Genomic DNA, 26,307 nt, shown 5'->3' with positions numbered 1-26,307 from the left:
CCATTGTAAAGCAATTATACTGCAATAAAGATGTTAAAAAAAAAAACCACCCTAAATGTAATGTGGTATATTGGGTTGGATCCTGAAATGGAAAAAAAGGACATTAGTGGAAGAACTGGTGAAAACCAAGTAAATCAGAGTCTAATAATGTACCAATGTTAATCTCTTAGTTTTGACAAATGTACCATAGTTATGTAAGATGTTAACATTAGGGGAAGCTAGGTGAAGTGTATGTAGAAACGTTCTGTACTGTCTTTGGAACCTTTCTGTAAACTTAAACTTATTCCAAAATAAAATGTTTACTTAAAAAAATAAATAAAATGACATTGACAGTATAATTACAGTGACTTATTTGCAGGTGTTACAAATAAGGTGGAACTAAAACATCAGTAATATGTGTATAACTGTTCCAAGTTTCCTGTATTATTTGGAAGAAGGGTAGTGGATTAAACCAACTCTCCTTGTTTGTAAGAATTTTTAAGAATAATCACTAAAATAAGATAAATGGAATGTAGAACTTGTAAATTAGTAAACAGAAAAAAGAAAATGAAAATACAATCATACAAGGGAAGGCAAGATAATAGGAAAAAGCATTAGAAAAACCAGGATGAAGAACATAAGATAATATGGAGGAAATAAATACAAATGTAACTGTCATCACAATAAATTGAAACTGACTAAACTCTCTAGTTAAAGGCAAAGATGGTCAGAATGCATTTGAAAATGTAATCTAGGTGTCTTCTTGTTTTAGGAGAAAAATCTAACCTGTAAGGATATATGAATGTTGAAAATGAAGATAAGGTATGTTGAAAAAAGAACCATAAGAAAGTCAGTGTAGCATAATAGTATCAGATATAAGAGATTTTTAAGATCGAAAGACATTAATTAGTGATAAAAAGGATTAATACCTTGCTAAAAGAAATAGTTCATGAGGCAGATATAATAATTCTAAACATATAGGTGCTTGATAATATGTGCTCAAAATATATTGAACAAGGAGAAATAGGCAAATCCATAGTGGTAGGTTTTATTTGAATGACAATTACTAAGCTTAATTGGAAGGAACAGAATTCCTATTATTAAGTCTAATAGGAATCCAGAAACAGACTCATAGACATATGTAAACAATATACTATAGAAGTGGTATCACAAATCTGAAGGAAAATAACTCATGTAAAAAATTAAAAATCTTCCTCATGTCACACACAAAGCACTTGAATAGGAACAGCAAAAATTTAAAATTTATAGTCAAATATGGGAGATTTTCTTTATATACAAGAGGAGAAAGGATTTCTTCAGTAAGACATTTTACAATTGATTTTCTACAACAAAAGATGCATATACAAAGTGTTAAGATAATGCTATAGACAGGGAGAATATATTTGCAACTCAAAGTAACAAATGTTTGGTACCTCCTATAGACAAAGAACTCCTACAAATCTATAAGGAAAAGACAAATCATAGAAAAAAACCAGAAAAGATGAATATGCAATTCAAAGAAGAGGTATCTTTAGTGAATGATAAACATGTAAATAGATACTCAAACAGGACGGTGTTTTATACTTCATTTATTTGATCTTCATAACAACTCTATCAAAGAGTCATGTACCTTTCTCTTGGGAACTGTGAGTAACAAACTGTCTTTTCAAAAGTCATCATCTCCTGATTTGTTGGCCTTACTGTACCTCAAATTTTCTATTGATGCAGTATATTTTAAAACAGAAGGGGAAGGAAAAAAAGTGGTGTGTGTGTGTGGATGTGTATTTCAGACAGAGGGAATAGCTTATGTAAGAAGATCTTGAGGTTAGAGAGAGTGAAGAACTGAAAACAGTCTAGTGGGACTTGTGAGTAAAGAACAAAGTAGAGAGTAGTAAAAGACTACCCCAGCAATAGAGATGGTAGGAGAAAACCCTACATAGGAAGGTTTAGTAAACTTTGTTTTATATATATATATATATATGAAAGGAGACATATATATATATATATCAAGAATACATATATCTTTGATGCACATATATTATTCATGTTTATATATGATATTTGACATATCATAAGAGTAAGGAATGGCAGTTAGAAGAACTTTAAGCAAATACTATGTTTAGCTTTTCATTTCAAAAAATCTTTCTGGTTGCTATGTAGAATGTGGAGTGGAGCAAGACTGCAGGAAAGGAGACTCATTAGGAGGCTGTTCATAGACAAGGAGAGAGATGGTTGAGGGCAGTGTGTTTGAAGTTATGGATCTTAAACATAATTAAGAAATAGAATTGTGAAGGTTGGATGTGTGGGTTGAGGGAGAGAGGAATTTAGAGATAACTCATAACTCTTTCTTGAGCATCTGGGTTGAAGGTGACACCATTGACAGAGCTAGGCAATACTAGAAGAGTAACATATTTGGTGGGGGAGAAATGATAGGTTCTGGTCTGGACTTATTAAAGTTGAGTTGTCCAAGATAGCCATATGATGATATCAAGTAGATGGCTGTGTATATTCACATCGCGAGATGAGAAGAGAGGACTGGCCCAGAGGTACAACTTTGATAATAATTAGCATATAGGGGCAATGAAGCCCCTAAAAGGAGCTTCAGTGTGAACTGAGAAGGTGAGAGGCTTACAGCACAGTCTGACAACATTTGAGAAAAGGAAGGAATAAGAACTAACAAAGAAAACTGAGAAGGAATAACTTGAGAGATAAAAGGAAAATCAGGGGTGTATAGGGTCATAGAAACCAAGGGATGGTACTATTTCAAAAAGGATTGAAAACTCAACAGTGTTAAATACTGTTGAGAGGTCCAAGAAGAGGACTGATATAATTTCTTTGGAGTTTGTGATTCAGATGTCATTGCTGAACTTGGCAAGAGCAATTACTATTTTGTGGTGAGGTCAGAAGCCAGACTGCAGTGAAATGAGAAGTAAGTGGGAAGTGAACAAAAGGAGAAAAAAAATGCAGATTCAGTCCTACAAGTATTGCAAGCTAGTGGCTGGTACAGAGAATTTCTCAAGAAAGTACTAAGGTGAATGTGCACTGAACTGACTGAAATGCATTTTGGAAAATGCTCTTCCTATGGATTCTTCTTACTTCTTGAACTCCTCAGCAAAACTTAACTGACCAGAGCTCTATGCTCCTGGGTACTTAACTAGGTGACTCTTCCGAGAATAAGAAAAATTAATTTTCTTGTGGTATTAGTATTTGAGAAATAATTAGTATAATTTCTCTCCCTTCTGAAGAGCTTTTGTATATTATTTGAAGGATTGAGCAATATGGACATTTGAGACATTTATGGTAGGGTCAGTAAGGGTGGCTATTTTAGTTGGTAGGGATATCACATCACATCACAAGGATAAGTCCATATTCAACTAAGGTAAGAACGGCAAATAACTAGCTTGTGTGCTGCTACTTCTAGCATTATTCATATGAATTATTAATTCATAGCAGACACGTCTGTATTTGGCCACAGCATCCTTTATATTATAGCATTCCAGGCAGACAAAACCCAAAAAGCCACTTTTGGTGTTGGTTTAGTGTTCCAATCGTGCCCAGGACCACAACATTGCACATCTCAACAAGGCATTGTTTGCTACATAGACTGCATCGTGAATAGTATCCCCTGGAGTTATATAATAGAATAACCCTGCTGCTGTACCTTCACCCAACTCTCTCTCTACCCTTTCCTCCTTTTCCCACCAAGAACTGAAGTAATATGGTTATTTACATTAGTAAGTAGACCGTATGTGACATGTTTTGTTTTTTTGGCATTGGTTTTTAAACTGCCCATGATACTATTTTCATAATATTGCAACACATTGTATGAACGTCTCATTCATGATCTATGCTGTGAACAAAATCAAATGCACCAAGTTGTATCTATGCTTATAGATATTTTTTGTTGTAGTTCCACTCACCTCAGTTTGACAACATGAGCTCTGATGAACTGTTTTCTTAAACTTGACTCTTTGAATGTTCTAGTAATCTGTAGAAAGAAAGGAAAAAACAACCTCTCTGTAATTACTGTTCTTTCTCTGCTTCCTCTTTCTGTCCAACCTTGCAACATGGTTGTTAATGGGGAGTTGACTATGTTAATGAAGAATAGAGAGTTCAGTTTAGTTCTGTTCCATCTCAGAACACATGGGAGCGATTTAGGCAGGTTAATAACCTTCTGATGCAGTGCCTGTTTCTTCATCTATTACACAAAGATGATAATGGACAGGATGCATCTTCACTAGAAGCCATTCTAAACATAGCAGATGTCTTGCTCAATGAGAGCCCACGTTATGTGATTTGGTGGCTGTTCCCAAAGAGGTGGGTGCATGAGCCAACCCAACACTAGGTGAGTCCACTGATACAATTTACAGTGTGTGATCCTGCAACAACGGTTCTTAAATGGGTAAAACCAGATTAAAATGAGTAGCAATGGAGAGCTTGATGAGAAAGAGGAAAAGAAGTAAAGGGCAGTCTTTTCCTTATTGTTTCTGATTAATGCCTAAGCAACATAAGTTATTTTTAGCATCAGTTGGTATTTCCTGACCTAACTTTAACTTTCCCCCTGAATCATTGCTCAATGCCAGCAAGGGTGGTCCTCTTGAGGTATAAGGTTTAGCTTTGCAGTAAACTAGTAGTGAGTGATTCTGTGACTGGAACAGTTCTGCCAAGATGCAGGGTGAGATGTACTGAGCTTTCATAATGGAGAGTGGATTCTGTTGGCTTGTACTGTGAGGTTGGACCAAGGTGGGGGTGAACATGAAAAGGTGAAGATGGGGAAATTAAGTAGCATGTTGAATATTATATTAAGCCAGGATTTGAAGCCAGTTCTTCTTGAGACTGTAAAGTTTATGCAATCTCTATTACACTGCATTATATCTTATTTTTTCAGTATCCATTCTTTAGGCTGATATCAGACCAACCAGTTGTGAGACAAAATAACTTTTTTTCTTTCTAGAGGCCTTGAACATTTTTAAGAGTTATGAGGCTGTTAGTTTTTCAAAATAATTTCCTTTTTAAAAAATTCAAGAAGGACTAGTAAGTGTTAAGAAGAAAGCCAAAAGTCACTCAAAATTCTATGATCTAGAATTATAGAATGCAATCATTTGGTGAGTCATATTCTAGTTAACTATGTAGAAGGATAGATTTTAATGTGTTTATTAATATGGTATATTGTAGGAGGGAGTTTAATAAACTGAGTTATGTTTAATTTTACTTGACTTTAACAGAAGTGAAAGGAACTGACCTAAAACTGAAGGAATTGCTAAAATTTAGATCAGCATGGGCTACACTGGACCAAAATGTTAAAAATCTAATTTAATTATGACATTTTTATTATGTGGAAAATATTGATGTAATTTAGTGAGGACTAAGGTAATAAGCAACATAAAGAAAGCAAGTTGATTAATTGGTTGATATCCATATACAAGGATAAAAGAAGAGGCCTTTGGATAAGAATCCGTATTTCATAGAGTGGGTGAAAATTTTGTAGTCTCTTTCATTAGAACTTATCAAATACTTAGTAGAAAATCAGTGAGCAGATGCTTGAAGAGGAAGCCAATAGGAGAGTGGAAAGTGTGGTAGATAGGGGACACAGAGAAAAGTTAGCTTGCTATGAGAACTTGAACGAATCTTTTGAACTTTCTTCCTCTCAGTTTCTTCATCTGTAAAAGGAAAACAGTCCAAAGTGTGTTTAAAAAATTGTTCTGTACATAGTTGACTACTGCAGCTCCCAGAGGCTATGCATCTACTTTCAGTGAGCTTTACATGTAACCTTTGGGCTTTTTCACTCCCTTCAGACTTATTATTGATACTTGTTTAATGGGTCAGGTGAGTTTGCTTTCATACTTCTTTGATTTTGTAACCTGTATTATTGACCCTTTTATTACAATGGACAAAAAATCAAGTGAACAATGAAAAAGGAACTATTTTAAGTTTCCCTCCTGATTGAGGGTGACAATACTATCTTTGTGTTTTTTTTTTTTAACGTCTTTATTGGAGTATAATTGCTTTACAGTGTTGTGTTAGTTTCTTCTGTGAATCAGCTATACATATACGTATATCCCTATATCTCCTCCCTCTTGCGTCTCCATCCCACCCTCCTTATCCCACCACTCTATGTGGTCACAAACACGGAGCTGATCTCCCTGTGTTGTGCAGCTGCTTCCCACTAGCTACCTATTTTACATTTGGTAGTGTATATATGTCCATGCCACTCTCTCACTTCGTCCCAGCTTACCCTTCCCCCTCCCTGTGTCCTCAAGGCCATTCTCTACATCTGCGTCTTTATTCCTGTCCTGCTCCTAGGTTCTTCTGAACCATTTTTTTTTTTTTTTTTGATTCCATATATATGTGTTAGCATACAGTAATTGTTTTTCTCTTTCTGACTTACTTCACTCTGTATAACAGACTCTGGGTCCATCCACCTCACTACAAATAACTCAATTTTGTTTCTTTTTATGGCTGAGTAATATTCCATTGTACATATGTGCCACATCTTCTTTATCCATTCATCTGTTGATGGACACTTAGGTTGCTTCCATGTCCTGGCTATTGTAAGTAGTGTTGCAATGAACATTGTGGTACATGACTCTTTTTGAATTATGGTTTTCTCAGAGTATGTGCCCAGTAGTGGGATTGCTGGGTCGTATGGTAGTTCTATTTTTAGCTTTTGAAGGAACCTCCATACTGTTCTCCATAGTGGCTGTATCAATTTACATTCCCACCAACAGTGCAAGAGGGTTCCCTTTTCTCCACACCCTCTCCAGCATTTATTGTGTGTAGAGTTTTCGGTGATGGCCATTCTGACTGGTGTGAGGTGATACCTCATTGTAGTTTTGATTTGCATTTCTCTGATGATTAATGATGTTGAGCATCTTTTCATGTGTTTGTTGGCAATCTGTATATCTTCTTTGGAGAAATGTCTATTTAGGTCTTCTGCCCATTTTTGGATTGGGTTGTTTGTTTTTTTGATATTGAGATGCATGAGCTGCTTGTATATTTTGGACATTAATCCTTTGTCACTTGCTTCATTTGCAAATATTTTCTCCCATTCTGAGGGTTGTCTTGTCATCTTCTTTATGGGTTCCTTTGCTGTGCAAAAGCTTTTAAGTTTCACTAGGTCTTACTTGTTTATTTTTGTTTTTATTTCCATTTCTCTAGGAGGTGGGTCAAAAAGGATCTTGCTGTGATTTATGTCAAAGAGTGTTCTGCCTATGTTTTCCTCAAAGAGTTTAATAGAGTCTGGCCTTACATTTAGGTCTTTAATCCATTTTGAGTTTATTTTTGGGTATGGTGTTAGGAAGTGTTCTAATTTAATTATTTTATGTGTAGCTGTCCAGTTTTCCTAGCACCACTTATTGAAGAGACTGTCTTTTCTCCATTGTATATTCTTGCCTCTTTTCTCAAAGATAAGGTGACCATATGTGCATGTGCATAGAGGTTCCCTCTATGCCTACTTTCTGGGGAGCTTTTATCATAAATAGGTGTTGAATTTTGTCGAAAGGTTTTTCTGCATCTATTGAGATTATCATATGCTTTATATCCTTTAATTTGTTAATGTGGCATATCACATTGATTGATTTGTGTATATTGAAGAATCCTTGCATTCCTGGGATAAACCCCACTTGATCATGGTGTATGATCCTTTTAATGTGCTGTTGGATTCTGTTTGCTAGTATTTTGTTGAGGATATTTGCATCTATGTTCATCAGAGATATTAGCCTGGAGTTTTCTTTTTCTGTGAAATCTTTGTCTGGTTTTGGTATCAGGGTGATGGTGGCCTCGTAGAATGAGTTTGGTAGTGTTCCTCCCTCTGCTATATTTTGGAAGAGTTTGAGACGTTTAGGTGTTAGCTCTTCTCTAAATGTTTGATAGAATTCACCTGTGAAGCCATCCGTTCCTGGGCTTTTGTTTGCTGGAAGATTTTTAATACAGTTTCATTTTCAGTGCTTGTGATTGGTTTGTTTATATTTTCTATTTCTTCCTAGTTCAGTCTTGGACGGTTGTGCTTTTCTAAGAATTTGTCCATTTCTTCCAGGTTGTCCATTTTATTGGCATATAGTTGCCTGTATTAATCTCTCATGATCCTTTGTATTTCTGCAGTGTCAGTTGTTACTTCTCCTGTTTCATTTCTAATTCTGTTGATCTGAGTCTACTGCCTTTTTTCTTGATGAGTCTGGCTAATGGTTTACCAATTTTGTTTATCTTCTCAAAGAACCAGCTTTTAGTTTTATTGATCTTTGCTATCGTTTCCTTCATTTCTTTTTTATTTATTTCTGATCTGATCTTTATGATTTCTTCCCTTCTGCTAATTTTGGGTTTTTTTGTTCTTCTTTCTCTAATTGCTTTAGGTGTAAGTTTAGGTTGTTTTTTTTTTGAGATTTTTCTTGTTTCTCGAGATAGGGTTGTATTGCTATAAACTTCCCTCTTAGAACTGCTTTTGCTGCATCCCATAGGTTTTGGGCCATTGCGTTTTCATTGTCATTTGTTTCTAGGTATTTTTTGATTTCCTGTTTGATTTCTTTAGTGATCTCTTGGTTATTTAGTAGTGTATTGTTTAGCCTCCCTGTGTTTGTATTTTTTACAGTTTTTTTCCTGTAATTGATACATAGTCTCATAGCGTTGTGGTTGGAAAAAATACTTGATATGATTTCAATTTTCTTAAATTTACCAAGGCTTGATTTGTGACCCAAGATATGATCTATCCTGGAGAATGTTCCATGAACACTTGAGAAAAAAGTGTATTCTGTTGTTTTTGGATGGAATGTCCTCTAAATGTCAATTAAGCCCATCTTGTTTAATGTATCATTTAAAGCTTGTGTTTCCTTATTTATTTTCATTTTGGATGATCTGTCTATTGGTGAAAGTGGGGTGTTGAAGTCCCCTACTATGATTGTGTTACTGTCGATTTCCCCTTTTATGGCTGTTAGCATTTGGCTTATGTATTGAGGTGCCCCTATGTTGGGTGCATAAATATTTACAATTGTTATATCTTCTTCTTGGATTGATCCCTTGATCATTATGTAGTGTCCTTCTCTGTCTCTTATAATCGTCTTTATTTTAAAGTCTATTTTGTCTGATGTGAGAATTGCTGCTCCAGCTTTCTTTTGATTTCCATTTGCATGGAATATCGTCTTCCATCCCCTCACTTTCAGCCTGTATGTGTCCCTAGGTCTGAAGTGGGTCTCTTGTAGTCAGCATATATATGTGTCTTGTTTTTATATCCATTCAGCCAGTCTATGTCTTTTGGTTGGAGCATTTAATCCATTTGCATTTAAGGTAATTATCGATATGTATGTTCCTATTACCATTTTCTTAATTGTTTTGGGCTTGTTTTTATAGGTCTTTTCCTTCTCTTGTGTTTCCTGCCTAGATAAGTTCCTTTAGCATTTGTTGTAAAGCTGGTTTGGTGGTGCTGAATTCTCTTAGCTCTTGCTTCTCTGTAAAGGTTTTAATTTTTCCACCGAAACTGAATGTGATCCTTGCTGGAGAGAGTAATCTTGGTTGTAGGTTTTCCCCTTTCATCACTTTAAATATGTCCTGCCACTCCCTTCTGGCTTGCAGAGTTTCTGCTGAAAGATCAGCTGTTAACCTTATGGAGATTCCCTTGTATGTCATTTGTTGCTTTTCCCTTGCTGCTTTTAATATTTTTTCTTTGTATTTAATGTTTGAAAGTTTGATTAATATGTGTCTTGGTGTGTTTCTCCTTGGATTTATCCCGTATGGGACTCTCTGCACTTCTTGGACTTGACTATTTCCTTTCCTATATTAGGGAAGTTTTCAACTTTAATCTCTTAAGATATTTTCTCAGTCCCTTTCTTTTTCTCTTCTTCCTTTGGGACCCTTATAATTCGAATGTTGGTGCATTTGATCTTGTCCCAGAGGTCTCTGAGACTATCCTCGATTCTTTTCACTCTTTTTACTTTATTCTTCTCTGCCGTAATTATTTCCACTATTTTATCTTCCGGGTCACTTATCCATTATTCTGCCTCATTTATTCTGCTATTGATTCCTTCCAGATAATTTTTAATATCCTTTTTTGTGTTGTTCATCACTTTTTGTTTGCTCTTTAGTTCTTCTAGGTCCTTGTTAAACTTTTCTTGTATTTTCTCCATTCTATTTCCAAGATTTTGGATCATCTTTACTATCATTATTCTGAATTCTTTTTCAGGTAGACTGCCTATTCCTCTTCATTCATTTGGTTAGGTCGGTTTTTACTTTGCTCCTTCATCTGCTGCATATTTCTCTGTCTTCTCATTTTGCTTAACTTACTGTGTTTGTGGTCTCCTTTTCGCAGCCTGCATGTTCGTAGTCCCTGTTGTTTTTGGTGTCTGCCCCCAGTGGGTAAGGTTGGTTCAGTTGGTTTTATAGGCTTCCTGGTGGAGGGGAGTGGTGCCTGTGTTCTGGTGGATGAGGCTGGATCTTGTCTTTCTGGTGGTCAGGACCTCGTCCAGTGGTGTGTTTTGGGTTTTCTGTGAACTTATTATGATTTTAGGCAGCCTCTCTGCTTATGGGTGGAGTTGTGTTCCTGTCTTGCTAGTTGTTTGGCATGGGGTGTCCAGCACTGGAGCTTGGTGGTTGTTGAGTGAAGCTGGGTCTTAGCAGTGAGGCAGAGATATCTGGGAGAGCTCTCACCGGTTGATATTATATGGGGCCAAGAGGTCTCTGCTGGTCCAGTGTCCTGAGCCTGGCTCTCCCACCTCAGAGCCTCAGGCCTGACACCCAGCTGAAGCACCAAGATGCTGTCAGCCACGGGGCTCAGAAGATAAGGGAGGAAAAAAAGAAAGAAAGAAAAAAATAAAATAAAATAAAAAAGTTATGAAAATAAAAATTAAAAAAATTATTAAAGTAAAAAAAAAGTAATTTAAAAATAAAGAAGAGAGCAACCAAACCAATAAACAAATGCACCAATGATAACAGGTGCTAGAAACTATACTAAGATAAACATAAAAATCAGAAACTAATCAGTCTCATGCAGCAAACTCCAAGTCCACAGGTGCTCCCAAAATCCACCACCTCAATTTTGGGATGATTTGTTGTCTATTCCAGTGTTCCACAGATGCAGGGTACATTGAGCTGATTGTGGAGATTTAATCTGCTGCTCCTGAGGCTGCACAGAGAAATTTCCCTTTCTCTTCTTTGTTTGCACAGCTCCTGGGGTTCAGGTTTGGATTTGGCCCTGCCTCTGCATGTAGGTTACCCTCTGGCATCTGTTCTTCGCCCAGATAGGAGCGGGTTAAAGAGCGGCTGATTAGAGGGCTCTGCCTCACTCAGGCTGGGGGGAGGGAGGGGTACGGAATGCAGGGCGGGCCTGCAGCTGCAGAGGCCCGCATAACGTTGCAACAGCCTGAGGCCCGCTGTGTGTTCTCCCAGGGAAGTTGCCCCTGGATTACGGGACCCTGGCAGTGGCGAGGTGCACAGGCTCCCGGGAGGGGAGGTGTGGACTGTGCTTGCACGCAGGCTTCTTGGTAGTTGCAGCAGCAGCCTTAGCGTTTCATGCCCGTCTCTGGTGTCTGCACTGATAGCTGCAGCTCGTGCCCGTCTCTGAAGCTCGTTTAGGCAGTGTTGTGAATCTCCTCTCCTCACGTGACCCAAAGCAATGGTCTGTTGAGTCTTAGGCAGTTCCAGACTTTTTCCTGGACTCCCTCCCAGTTAGTTGTGTCACACTAGCCCCCTTCAGGCTATGTTCACGCATCCAACTCCCGTCCTCTCCCTGGGATCTGACCTCCAAAGCTTGAGCCTCAGCTCTCAGCCCTCACCCACCCCGGCGGGTGAGAAGACAAGCCTCTCAGACTGATGAGTGCTGGTTGACACTGATCCTCTGTGCGGGAATCTGTCCGCTTTGCCCTCTGTACCCCTGTTGCTGCACTCTCCTCTGTAGCTCCAAAGCTTCCCCCACCACCCACCCCTCTTTTCCACCAGTGAAGGGGCTTCCTAGTGTGTGGAAACTTTTCCTCCTTCAAAGTTCCCTCCCAGAGGTGCAGGTTCCATCCCTATTCTTTTGTCTCTGTTTTTTCTTTCTTCTTTTGCCCTACCTAGGTACATGGGGAGTTTCTTGCCTTTTGGGAGGTCTGAGGCCTTCTGCCAGCGTTCAGTAGGTGTGCTGTAGGAGTTGTTCCACATGAACACGTATTTTTGATGTATTTGTGAGGAGGAAGGTGATCTCCATGTCTTACTCCTCTGCCATCTTGAAGGTCTCTTGACAATACTATCTTTGAATTCTAGAATGGCCTAGAATCCTCAAACCTCAATAATACTCATAATCGATAAGAATTGAAGTGAGACATGGATTATTTAGGTAAATTCTAACAAAGTAACCATCATTAAACCGGTTAATAGATGAGGTCATATGAAGGGTAAGACATTACACATAGAATGTCTATAATTGTCACATATTTTTCATCTTGAGGGGGAAAAGATCTTATTAGCTACCCCATGAAAGTAAATCACCTTCTTATTTTCAGTACCTTCTTACTTGGTAGGTATATTTTTTGTTTTGTCTTGTATGTTAGTATTTAATGATGAAATTACACGAACAACTGATGAGGTGGAAGCATCTCTCACATACCTACCTCATAACATTTCTCAATAGTTACAGTTTTGTTCATAATATTCATGAGCTGAATAATAGTAATAATGTTGTTTTTGTGATTTCAGTCACCCTTCAGTTACAAACTTTCTTTTCTGTTTAATCAGAAGATCTGGAAACTCAGTTTTCAAGAAAAAGATAAAATACATGGCAATATAATCTATCTATTACTACAATACTCTTCAAATATTTTTGATTATGCACTCTTATGGGTAATACATTTTGTGCATGTGTGGCCAAACCACGTTTATAAATTATACACATGTAATAATACTGTTCTATTAACAATATGAATTATAAAATATTGCCAAAGTTAAAAATTAAAAAGGCTGAGTTACAGAACAAACATTTAGGTATTTTATTCCATTTATTTTTTAATAGCAATATATTCAGTGTTAACAATATGACTGGATAGAATTTATAATTTTTGAAACACTGTGATAAAATGACCCAAAGGTATGATTCTAAGTTTAATCTAAAGACTTGGTCTGAAGCACTGAAGAAGTTTCCACACAATTATGTGGCTCCAGATGCATGAAGTTCATTAGCAGAACTTAATAAATCATGACACTAAGTTGTCAGTCCCACCAATCATGCAAGGGTTTTGTTGAAATTCAGCAAGTGACTTTCCATCTTCCCTGATTTCAATTGGCTACCCTTTCAAATCAAATCAAAGGAGTTTCATTATATTTATATACATATTTTAAGAAATGTGTTCAAAATCAACCAAACATGGTAGGTAATTTTTGCCTCCCAAATTTTTATGTGTGCATGTCTAAGCCCTTAATTTTCAGTAAAACAAAACAACTGAACTCAATCACCTAATGCTGGACACATTGTTAAACATGTATTTCCAAAGTTTTCTCTTATTTATTTAAAAAGCAGTTAATTTCTCACACTTATACCTTCAAGGGACAGGATGTGTGTGTGTGTGTGTGTGTGTGTTTAAACATCTTCTAAGAAGCATTGCTTAACCTGGCAGTATGGCTTTAGCCAGGAATAGAAGATTGTCAGTTCTTATGTTACTAACTGTTCATTTACTTATTCATTATTGTATATTGCATATTCATTACTGCATATGAGGGTTATCTTCAAATTGCAGGTTTTTAAATTTATTTGTGTTTTGCAGGATTCTTCTCAGTCCTCATATTAATTTTTGGGGAGGTTTAGTTTACTTTTAGAGCTAGATAATATAATTTTAAAATCCAGTGGAAGCTGTATATCATTTAAATCTACTGAGAGCCGGTAAAAGTGTGCTGATGCCCAGTCAGTTCTACTGTGTTACTGCCCACCCCATCCCTCAAGATATTTTCACACACATTGTGTGGAACTACTTGACATAAAACCAAACAAAGGTGCCAGTGTCAATCCATTTGTTAAATAGTAACAAAGCTAAGTTTGTTCATTTGTTCCTTCACTCCTTCTCTCCCTATTTTCTTTTTCTTCTTGTTTAAAAATTTTTTCGTAAAAGAGAAAAACACATGTAGAGTGACATTTAAGTATTTTCTTCCATGACTCCAATAAAATTATTGTGAATCCCTCCCTGGTATGACAACTCCATCTTGGAGACCATTGTGGGCTTCATCCTGACTGCAATGACATCTTTATTTTGTGTCCCTAGCACTTAGCACAGGAACCAACAGATAGAATGTATCATTTATTCATTCATTCAATGAATATTTGAATGCCAACTATGTACCAAATTCTCTTTTAGGCATTAGGCAACAATCAGTGCTTATTAAATGGCTGTACTAAAAGCCCTGATGGTAAAAGGGATGTGATATGATTAATTGCAAATTGATACTGCTGTCTTTCTCTTCCTGTGCCCTAGTTTTTTTCATGGTACAGTCCTTAGGTATATTTTGGAAAAAATGGCAATTGTTGTTTGCAGAATCTGTTGCAATACCACCCCTGATGCCAAAGGGGAGTTTCAATGGTTCAATTGATCCTAGGTATGAATCCTGATTGAAGTCCCTTGTTTTATTTGGAGAGGCCCATTCAATCAGAATGCACTCATAGTTTTGATACACATATTTTGCAAACAGATGCTCTCATTATTTCGAAATCACCTTGTTCATTTTTTTACTCATTCAACAGCTTTTGAGCACCTCTTATGCTTCACGCTTCCTCTATCAAGCACTGGGTTACACTGGTGGAGAAAATAGACAGTCCTTGCCATCATGGAGCTTACATCTAATGGGGGAGATAGGCACTAATCAGATTATCATCCACATTTAAGCAGAATTATAACTGTGATAAGTGCAGCAATATAGTAGAGGGATTTGATCCAGTCAGTGAGATTAGAGAGGCTTCTCAGAGGAATGCTTATGAAACTGAGATCTTCAGGAAGAATCAGAGTTAGCTGGTTGAAGAGAAAGGAAAAGCCTCACAGGTGGAGTGAATGGCACATACAAAGTCCTGAGGTAGGAACAAGCAGATTGTGTTTAAGGAATCAAAGGCCAGGACAGTTGTAGCCTAGAAAACAAGGAGGCTAGAGTTATATAGAAAGGCCAGATCATGAAAGTCTTGTTAGTGTGTGAAGCATTTGGTCTTTATCATAATAATGGGAAGTCACTGAAGTGTTTTAAATGAGAGGATAATAAAATCAGATTTGCAATTTGAGAACAATCTCTCTGGTTGCATGTGGATAAACAATTTTAGGCGCAAAATAACATAAATTAGTTATGGTCCTATTTTGGCACTTCAGTGTAGAGGTGATGGCTTGGATGGTTATGGTGGTAGCAGAATATGGAGAGAAATGAATGGATCTGAGGGAAATACAGGGGATAAAACCTACAGGGGTTGGTAATAGATTGGATATTTGGAATGATAGAGAGCAGTATGTCAAGGATGAATCCTAGGTTTCTGGTTTGGAAAACTGAATAAATGGTATTATCATCAATGGGGTTAGGATTATGGGAAGAAGGCTAGTATGGCATGGAGGGATCATGAGTTTGATTTAGGGACATAATATATTTGAGATGTTTTTACAACAGACAAGTAGAGATATTAAGCTGGCAGTTGGGGGAAAAGGTCTGAAGTACAGAAGAAAAGTCTGGGCTGACGACAGCATGAGTCATTAGTATATAAGTGTTGGTAGAAGTAATGGTCATGGATGAGATCATCTAGAGATAGAAGATAATGTGAGAGGAGAGGAGTGCATAGGTCAAAGAGTTGGGGAATTTCAACATTTAATGTCAGTGTAGAGGAGGGTGAATCTATAAAAAGATACAGAGGAGAAGGAGTGGCCAGAGAAGCAGGATGAGAAAAACAGGTGACTGGGTGGCATGGATATCTTGTGTGAAAATCACATAATCATAGACTTTTTGAGGTAGAATGTACTATAAAAATCATCTAAATCAATGATTTTGTTTTACTAATGAATAAACTGTGAACCAGAAAAGTGAATTGCTTAATATAATAGAAATTCTGGAATTATTCCACTGCTCATTAAGTATAACACTGCTGACTGTGGAACAAGGATAATGATGGTACTCATGTTACCACTGGTAAGTGGTATGATTCTTGAACTTGAGACCAGGAGACCTTGGTTTGAATTTTTGTTCTATCACTTTCCAGTTGAATGGCCTTTGTCATGTTTCTTAATCTCTCACAGTATTCACTTACCCATCTATAAAAATTACATGCCCTTTGTGAGTTGAAGGTTAGATGATATATGTAAAAGTGCTTTATGAACTATAAAGTACTATATTAGAGTATTATTCAAAGTGTTTCTACAGAAGTATGAATAAATGAGATTAACTGTAGAAATCATACATCAGACGAATTTCAAGGGGAATCTTTCTCTGCCAGATGTTTAATTATAAAGCCACAGTAAATAGCTGGGTACAGGTACAGGCAAAGACTAATCAGTGAAAGAGAGGGGAGTACAGAAAAAAAAAAAAGAGGAATTTAGTGTATGATAAAGACGGCATAACAAATAAATCCATTGCACTATTTAATATACTGTTTTGGTACCACCACCTAGCTCTTTTAGGGGAAAAAGCTGGATCTCTATCTTATTAAAAAATAAATTACAGGTGAATCAAAGATAAAATTGATAATTTTGGCTACCTAAAAAATTAAATCTATATGGCAGTAAAAAAAAAAACCCTAGATTATAAACAAAGTTGAAAGTCAAATCTCGTTAGAGAAATATATGAAAATGAATAACAGGCAAATTTTAATATTTTAACAAGGAAAGAATTTTTTCCCCCAGATTTATATAAAAACACAAAGTCTCCAGTAAGAAAATGGGCAAGGTCATGACCAGGCAATTCACAAATGAAATTATAAAAATGACCTATTACTATAGGGAGACAGATTAAATCTTACCAGTAATCAAAGAAATGCAAACCAAAATAATAGTGAGATATCACTTCTTACCTATTGAATTAGCAACAATTAATAAGATTTACCATGCATAGTGTTAATGCTGTGGGGGAAATAAGCATACCTATGCATACTTATACACTGGTGGTAAGAATGTAAACTGGGGCACTTCTGGAGTGCAATCTAGAAATTAAAATAAATGTTAAAAATTCATAGATCACTATATTGATATAAACAAATGGTTGAATTAGTACGTGGAGAAACTAGACAAACAGAAGAATTTCAAATATTCTTTAAATATTCAAAGCATAACTCGTTACTCCTCCACTTCTTATGTGTGGCCTGTACATAGTGTCTTTCTTCCAAAGAGTATAATATGGAAAAGGGAGGGAGTAACTTTACAGTGTAGAAATCTGGCCAACACTACTTCAGCCAGGTGATCAAGGTCAACAGTGGTAAGTCATGTTGATATTATGTACCCCACTTCATATGATGTAATGAAAATGACCCTTTTCCTCTATAGTCTTCCTCCTTAAAACCCCAAACCCCAGTCTAACCGTAAGAAAAAACATCAGAAGGCCTCCAATTGTGGGACATTTCTACAAAATACCTGACTAGTATTCCTCAAAACTGTCAAGGTTATCAAAAACAAGGAAAATCTGAGGAACTGTCATAGTCTACAAGAGCCTAAGGAGACATGGCAACTCTGTAATTTGCTATCCTGGATGGGATCAGGAAATGGAAAAGAACATTAAGTAAAAACAAAGGAAATCTGAATAAAATACAGAATTTGGTTAATAACAATGTATTAATATTGGATCATTAATTGCAATAAATATACTATTGTAATATAAAACGTTAATCATAGAGGAAACTGGGTATGATGTATATGAGAACTCTATATTATCTTCGCAACTTTTCTATAAATCTAAAATGCTTCTAAAATAAAATCTTTATTAAAATTGAAGAAGAAATTTAAAAATCTCTAGAGAGAAATAAAAAAATGCATACACCCTATATTCTGATAATTCTACTTCTGGGAATATGTCCCAAGAATATAATCACTCAGGTGTGCAAGGATGTATCAACAAGACTGGTCATCAGAATATTGGGTATAATAGTGAAAAACTGGAAACAATTTGAACATCTGTCAACAGAGGACTGGTTAAATAAAATATTGTACCTTTGTGCACTATAATGCTATTTAGTTATTTAAAATGGTGTATTTCTTCATTGATATTAAAATACCTCTATGACATATTTTTTGAGAAAAAAGTAGTAGTAAACAAGCATGTATAGTCTTATTCCATTGACAGAAAATAGTATGTGTTTGTGCATGGACGATTATGCAGTTTTCATGAAAAGTACTTGGAACATCAAAATATTAATAGTGGATATATGAGTATTGAGATTTTGTGCATATTTCTTTCTCTTTATATTTCTTGAATGCCCTGACTTTTCTACTTTTTTATATTATCTTTACAACAAAAGACAAAACTAAAATTATTTTCATTTTGATAACACTTTATACATTACAATTTATAGACCACTTTTGAGAGTAATTTAAGAATAACAAATTAGATTGTATAATTTTTTTGTCATTGGGATTGGGTTTTAAAGACTTACTGAATATCTTTCAAATGTGCTGGTAGTGCTTTTGAAAAGAAACTTAGTTTATGTTTTTCACATTGCTGAATATGTACGTTGTGCTTTATGCCTTATGCCGTTTCTCTCCATATCAGTCTTTTGCAATTTTACATATGCTCTATGAAGGATGCGCTGACCTAACATATCTGATCTGTCTGGCAGGAACTGAGTGACCTCTTTAGGGCTGAGGATGTCTCTGGCATCTTGCTTTAATGACAAATAGCTGGATTCTAATTCCCTATAATGAAGCTGGGATTCTCGATATACACACTTTCAGTTTGCTCCTTTTATTAGACTGGGTAAATAGCTGAAACATTACATAATGTCTTTGTGTGGATGTGAGGACTTCATTATGAATAACTGTCCTCAGACTGGCCTCCTGAGATGTTTGTCTCTAGTATCTTCTTCAAGAAATTTAAGAATGTCTCTTGCAGTGTTAATCACAAGAAAATCTGTTCAGATTTGCAGGTTGCCCTCTGCCTAAGACAAAGGTACTCACAGGCTCTTTGTATTCGTCTGCGTAGTTTGCATTTGTGTGTGTATTTGTGGGGTCCAGCCTCAGAGTAGTATTACTAATCCAAGCACCGATTATTGCATAAATCAGCACCTTTCAACATCTAAACTGTGTGGGCAGTCAGTGGTACTAATGACAAAGTACCAAAGTTTTTAAAAACTGGCATTTTTAAATAAATGTGAATAAATTTAAGGATATTCTTTAAATACTAAAAAAAAAAAAAAAGTCTCTTGGTTTGAAGTCTAAACAATGGGCTCTCATGATGCAAATGATATAACTAAATATTCCTATTGATTTTTTAAGAGCAGGTTGGGAAGAGAAAGTAGGAAGTTGGGGAGGTGGATTGCTTTGGTAAGCCTAAAATGGAAGTTTTATCTGCATTTCCACATTTTCTGGAATATGCCTTAATTCAAGTTTTAACCCCTTGGCTTTCTTCTGGACCACCGTAATGAGCTTCTAACTAGCCTTACTGTGTGCAGGCTCTTCTCTTTATAGTCTAATTTTTACATTCGGAACATGAATCTATCAGATCCTGTTTGCATCATTCTGCCTCTAGCTCAAGACTTTCTCTCTGCAAGATAAAACCCAAACTTTTTAGCTAAGCACATTCTCCTCTCTATGCCTTGGCTCATATTTTAGCTGTGGTGTGCCCTACTCATTCTAAAAGCCAACCTGAAAAGTCATCTTTTATAAGACACTGTCTCTGATCTCCATAACTGGATATCATTTATCCTCTTACCACAAACTTACATCTGCGTTGCTCTCATGTCACATACTCACTGCATACCTTATATTGTAAATATTTGTAAGCTTGTTTAATCTCCCATGTTAGACTAAGCTCCATGAGGGCAGATCCAATATCTACTCCACTTTTTGTATGTCCACAGCATTTGACAGGATTGATGTTTAATAAAAGTTTATTGAAGGAACAGGAGGCTCCCACTTCTGACATAATAAACTGGTGTTCCCCAATATTAACCCTACCTCTGCCTCCTGGCCTAGATTCTGTTCTCAGATTATTCTGATTCAGCTGTTTATTCTGATTAAACATTTAAATAAGATACTAACTTCCCTTGCTCTAATTTAATGCTCACCAAGCACTTTTCTCAATACTTGGCTCCTAGTGTAGTTTGCCTCTAGGGGAAAAGGGTGTTAGACAAGCAGATGATTCAGTCCCCCAGCCATGATAATTCTCATTATAGATTAACTCAGTGGTTCCCAAAGTGTGGTCCCTGGACCATAGCATCAGCATCACCTGGGAACTTGTTAGAAATGCAAATTCTAACTACTGACTCAGAAACTCTGACACTGGGGCCTAGAACTCTATTTTTAATAAGCTTTCCAGGTGATTTTGCTAAAGTTTTAGAACCATTGGACTAATTTATAACCTTAGGAATCTTAGAAAACATACGGGTAAGTGAGCAACCCTGAGATTGTTCAGCTCTGACTCTGCAGGGCTGAAGGCCAAACCCTGGTCTGTGATGATAAACCAGTGCTAAGGGTCTGCTTATGAGGTTTCCCGGTAAGCAGCCTGGGGGCCTTTTCAAGTGAGAGCGCAGGCTTTCTTTGTATATTTTCTATGTCGATCATTGAACCAAAGTATGACGTTCTCCAAACTATGTTAATATGTATTTTAACACCTACTACCTGTATGTTTAGTTGGATAAGAAAAAAGGAAAGAAGGCAAAATGAAAAGGATTTAAAAAGACAATCTCAAGGGTAGGAAAAATGCTCAAATTGCATAAACAATAGACTTCCAATCTGAAGTCATAATCATAAAAAATATGTTTACTCATGACCTAAAACTTTCATGATGTAAGAAAATATGAACAAGAACAAGTGTACAAGCAAATTGACTTGGAAAAAGCATAACGAAACACATCTTTCACCATTCGGGGAGGAGAATATGCAGAGCATCTAGGAGTTGCAAATGTATCACAAAATATTAAGTTTATTATCATAATTGTTTTATGATATAATAAAGAGGAAATGCAAATATTAACTTACCATAGACTCAATATTTCCACTCAAATTCCTGTATTTCTGTGTAACTGATGAACTTAGCTCATCACTATATTGAACATTTAGGATTTGAATGCTGCTACGGTAAAAGTAATGTTTTTGACCTGTAAAACAAAGAAAAGGCAGAATCAATCTCACATTACTAAGTACTTTAATCTGTATATTATACAGGATTATGGGAGGCTATGTTATACAATTTAAAAAAATTTGATTCCCTTGAAAGAAAACTCTAAACTTAATATAATGTAACTATAATGAAATTATTTTTCTTTCAGTTTTTAAAAAGATTGGCAATGCTAGAACTGTTAAAAATGCATGAAAATCAGAGCAGCATTATTTGAGAAATTAAATTGTTCAGTAGTATCATAATTTTCATTCTTACTGTATTTTAGGGAGATTTGTGATTACAGATTTATTCATTCAGGAAATATTAATGTCTATAATACACTATTATTCATTTATCATTAAGGAATAAAGTAATTCTGAATAGTTTTAAAAATTATTTCAAATACTATTCTTTTTAGAGGAATTAGTGACTTATTGGTTCTCTGGATTAAGCTAGAAAATAACTGTTCTGACAAGAAAGCTAATCTGGTTGTTCAATGTGAACTATTTCCATCAAAAAGGGTCTACCAATGGATATATTAATCTATGTGAAGGAAATAAAAATTCCTAAAACATACTTGTCCTTACCTTAGAAACATTATGAACATGGACATAACCTAACCTGTCTTGGGAAAAAATTCCCTGCTTCCATTTGATCATTCATATACATAATTTATGCAGAGAAATACCTCAATCAGGGAAAGCATTTGAGATCCTGGGGATAGGGTTGTGTGGTCCTTTGTGGCAGAAGGACAAGTCTTTCTGGAGCCATAAGTGGTCACTGGTATACACTTTGAAGAGGACTTACTTAGGCTTCGCACTTTGTGTTTAAGTGTGACAATACAGCGCCGTTAAGAGCGAAAATTCATTAGTTTAATCTGAAACTTGATGTTTGTTTTTCCTTCTTCCGTAATTCACTTTGGACATATTTGTCTCTAGGTGATTTGATAGCAAAATGTAGTCAGAAGCAAAATTTAGCCACAACTTTATAATTAGATTGACTGAAAAGATTATTCCTAGTTACTGGAATAAATAAATTTGTTCTTGCTCAGTCTCCACACTCACACATACCCATATGCCTTCACACTCTGCCCCGCCCTGCCCCAATGATTTAAATAATTTAACAGGATTATAGCAAAATTAAAAAAAAAAAACAAAGTCAAAGTGTTTTTTCAAGTGAAGAAAACAGATTATAACATATATTATGTAGTGAAATTTGACACATTTTATCTACATTAAAACATCTGAAAGAATATTCACTGAGATATTGTTTGTGAATGAGCAGGGTATATGCATTCTTTATATTATTTCTTTGTTTCCTATTTTTATGATGCAATGAAAAATTAAAGAAACTAAGAGAAACAAAAAGGAACAGAATCCTTTTTAAAGTTTGTTTTTAACCTCTTTCTACTTCTTAACTTCAAATTCATCTCTTATCATAATTGTTCTGCCCCTAAGATTATTTTCAGGAGACAGGTCATGAATTAACAAATATTTAGATACATCCAACTTTTAGATGTTGAAACTTAAGGTCCTTTGCAAATTTTAAATGAAGAAGGAAATCATGGTATTAATGAAAAAACAAAACAAGTGAACTCTAGCATCAGAAAAATATTGAGTTTTTTCCCTTGGCTAGAATAATTCTTGTCTGGGTTTAATGTTGTTTAGTATACTAAAAAAGGCCAAAAGAAAAAGAAGAGAAAAAATACTGAATTAGAGAAAATATAGACATGAACATATATTCAGGGGTATATGAATAAAATATATAATTATGTTGTATTAAGAAATAGAAGTGGCAATAAAAGTGAGAATGCCAAACTTTTAATCTGAAAGTATATTTAGTTAATTCATGTGAAGAGTGGTATTTCCAATCTTCTGGTACTTACCAAAAGCTAAAAAGTAGACAAGTAGAGCTGTGGTCACTGCCAGGATCACCACAACGGCGACGGTAACAAAACATACTATGTATGGATTCAGAGATCTTGAGGCCGATGGCGCCCGTGTTGGCCTTAGAACAAGGGAAAAGATCAAAGGCCACTCATTTCACTCAGAGAAACAATCATTTCAGCTCTCATGATCATTTTCTGCCTTCCATGTGTAAGAAGTCTCTTAGTTTGCACATGGCTCTATTATAGAAAACTGATTGTTTCTTGATAGGAATATAGTTCTGGAAATGAAATCTAACTGAACAACACTCTCCTTAATGGTTTTTCTTTCAATTTTTTTTCCAGCACTAAAATGTTGACATTTAGATAGTTTGATAGAAGAATAAGGAAATCTGACCTCTGGTTTGCAATTACTTTTCCTTCTTCTGCCAGTTGATGAAGTTCTCAAGAATAACAACTATTTCTGTTTTACTACAACTCCTTCTAAGACCCTATGTTGGACACTACTTTAGTAAGCTCCCTTACCTGGGCACCATCCTCAGGGATGTGCTGAAGAGAGATCATTTTAGGGGGAGAGGGGTGGAGGGAGTCAGAACAGTAGCATTTCTCACTGTAATATTCTCCGGGTTATTAAAATGGGGGTATGTCTAGAGGCTGAGAGCTGAGATCCAGGAGAGTAATAAGCACCTGTAATTAATTAGAACTGTACCAGCAGCAGAGGATTTGCGTAATTTTTTTCACCCATGAAATCATCAACAGCAGTGTAAGCCAATAGATTTGTACTAACAGTATCTGGTATTATATTAAGCATATAATCCAAGTACTTCCTCATGGCCTCTCTCCCTACCACACACACACTCACACTGGGGAGGTCACCAGAAGAGCTGAGTGTGAATTCCTGTTTTATCCCTTGTTTGCTTGGAGATCATATTGTCATTTAGCTGAGATTTTCTTCATCTGAAAAAATGGGAATAATACTTGCCTCACAAGGCTAATTTGAAGATCAGTGAGGTTATGTTAAGTGTATAAAGTATATATTTCTATTAAATAGGTTCTCCACTAGACTGTGAGAACCTTGAGGATAAAGATGGTATTCATGCATATGTTTCTGACAGTTTGTAGGGTACCTGGCATATATAGGTGGTCCGTAGATTTATGATATTTATAAATATTTGTTGTATGTGTTAACTCATGGGTGTGTTCTAGATTTAAAAGCCTTAACAGAACTGAAAAGCACTTACATTTAGCTAGAATATAGTCAGATTTCCATTTTTTCTATTTGTTTTGCTAACATTCTGGTATAAGTGGGAAGGGAATGCTCTGAGAGTCAGTGATTCCCAGACTTTAGTTTTCGCAGCAGGGTTGCCTGGTATTGTTTGGGCTCTACCCAACTCACATACTGATGAAAGGGCATCTCCTGGTATTTTACATTGTACCACCTGCACATTGTACGCTATGGCTATGGGACCAGTATCATTTCAGAAGATTTTTGGAGGTGGACATAGACTTTCCAACTTTCAATTTTGTTGAATAAACACATTAAACATTACAAAAATTGACCATGCTCAAATATTATTTTTTAATAAAAGGGCATTTAAATTGATAAAAGTAGGAAGGACATAATCTCATAATAACAAATTAGATGAATAATTTAGCTCTAGATTAATGATGTCTTTTTACTACATTGTTCTTATTTGTTCATTTTGCTATGCTAATCAAAACTGACTTTCAGTGACACTGGTCCAGAGTCCAACATTTGGGAATGACTAACTGTAGTAATTTTCTAGTAGGGTAAAATTGGCCCATTGACACGTGCTGACTTTTTGAGCCTCAGTTTACTCTTCTGTTTCCTACTGGGTTTGTTGTGCCAATGACGTGTGGTCACAGTTGCACAGTGTTTGGCATTTGTAAGTTCAGTAAATATCAGTGGGTACTCAGCAGGGGAGAGTCAAAAGAAGAGCTGGAAGCAAGCCAACCCAAATAAGTTTCATACTGATTGACCCCCTACCTCAACAACAAGGGACTGTATCAATTTACATTCCCACCAACAGTGCAAGAGGGTTCCCTTTTCTCCACACCCTCTCCAGCATTTATTGTTTGTAGATTTTTTGATGATGGCCATTCTGACTGGTGTGAGGTGATACCTCATTGTAGTTTTGATTTTCATTTCTCTAATGATTAGTGATACTGAGCATTCTTTCATGTGTTTGTTGGCTATCTGTATATCTTCTTTGGAGAAACGTCTATTTAGGTTTTCTGCCCATTTTTGGATTGGGTTGTTTGTTTTTTTGATATTGAGCTGCATGAGCTGCTTGTAAATTTTGGACATTAATCCTTTGTCACTTGCTTCATTTGCAAATATTTTCTCCCATTCTGAGGGTTGTCTTTTTGTCTTGTTTATGGTTTCCTTTGCTGTGCAAAAGCTGTTAAGTTTCATTAGGTCCCATTTGTTTATTTTTGTTTTTATTTCCATTTCTCTAGGAGGTGGTTCAAAAAGGATCTTGCTGTGATTTATGTCATAGAGTGTTCTGTCTATGTTTTCCTCTAAGAGTTTGATAGTGTCTGGTCTTACATTTAGGTCTTTAATCCATTTTGAGTTTATTTTTGTGTATGGTGTTAGGGAGTGTGCTAATTTCATTCTTTTACATGTAGCTGTCCAACTTTCCCAGCACCACTTATTGAAGAGGCTGTCTTTTCTCCACTGTATATTCTTGCCTTCTTTATCAAAAATAAGGTGACAGGGACTTCCCTGGTGGCGCAGTGGTTAAGAATCCGCCTGCCAGTGCGGGGGACATGGGTTCAAGCCTTGGTCTGGGAAGATCCCACATGCCGTGGAGCAACTAAGCCCATGCATCACAGCTACTGAGCCTGCGCTCTAGAGCCCGTGAGCCACAACTACTGAAGCCCGCGTGCCTAGAGCCTGTGCTCTGCAACAAGAGAAGCCACCGCAATGAGAAGCCCGTGCACCGCAACGAAGAGTAGCCCCCGCTCACCGCAACTAGAGAAAGGCTATGCACAGCAGCGAAGACCCAACGTAGCCAAAAATAAATAAATAAATTAAAAAAAAAAATAATAATAATTAAAAAAAAAAAATAAGGTGACAGAGTGAAATAAGTCAGAAAGAGAAAAACAAATACCGTATGCTAACACATATATATGGAATCTAAAAAAAAAAAATGATAAAGTGGTTCTGAAGAACCTAAGGGCAGTACAGGAATAAAGACGCAGATGTAGAG

At 36.2% G+C, this 26,307-nt stretch overlaps 1 protein-coding gene across 1 annotated transcript in view; it reads right to left on the bottom strand.

Moving 5' to 3' along the window:
- The window catches only part of TMPRSS11D (transmembrane serine protease 11D), a 70,567-nt gene that overhangs the window by 23,922 nt on the left and 20,338 nt on the right, over positions 1-26,307 (bottom strand). The window contains exons 2-4 of the mRNA XM_036852037.1: positions 23,072-23,193; positions 21,066-21,184; positions 3,900-3,967 (exon numbers count right to left, since the gene is read on the bottom strand). Coding sequence (XP_036707932.1) covers positions 3,900-3,967; positions 21,066-21,184; positions 23,072-23,193 — 309 coding nt within the window. The remainder of the gene's footprint in view (positions 1-3,899; positions 3,968-21,065; positions 21,185-23,071; positions 23,194-26,307) is intronic.

This window comes from Balaenoptera musculus, chromosome 5 (genome assembly GCF_009873245.2).
Source record: "Balaenoptera musculus isolate JJ_BM4_2016_0621 chromosome 5, mBalMus1.pri.v3, whole genome shotgun sequence".
Classification (NCBI taxonomy): Eukaryota; Metazoa; Chordata; class Mammalia; order Artiodactyla; family Balaenopteridae; genus Balaenoptera; species Balaenoptera musculus.
The sequence above is the reverse complement of the archived record's forward strand: the minus strand, read 5'-3'. Positions and strand labels throughout refer to the sequence as shown.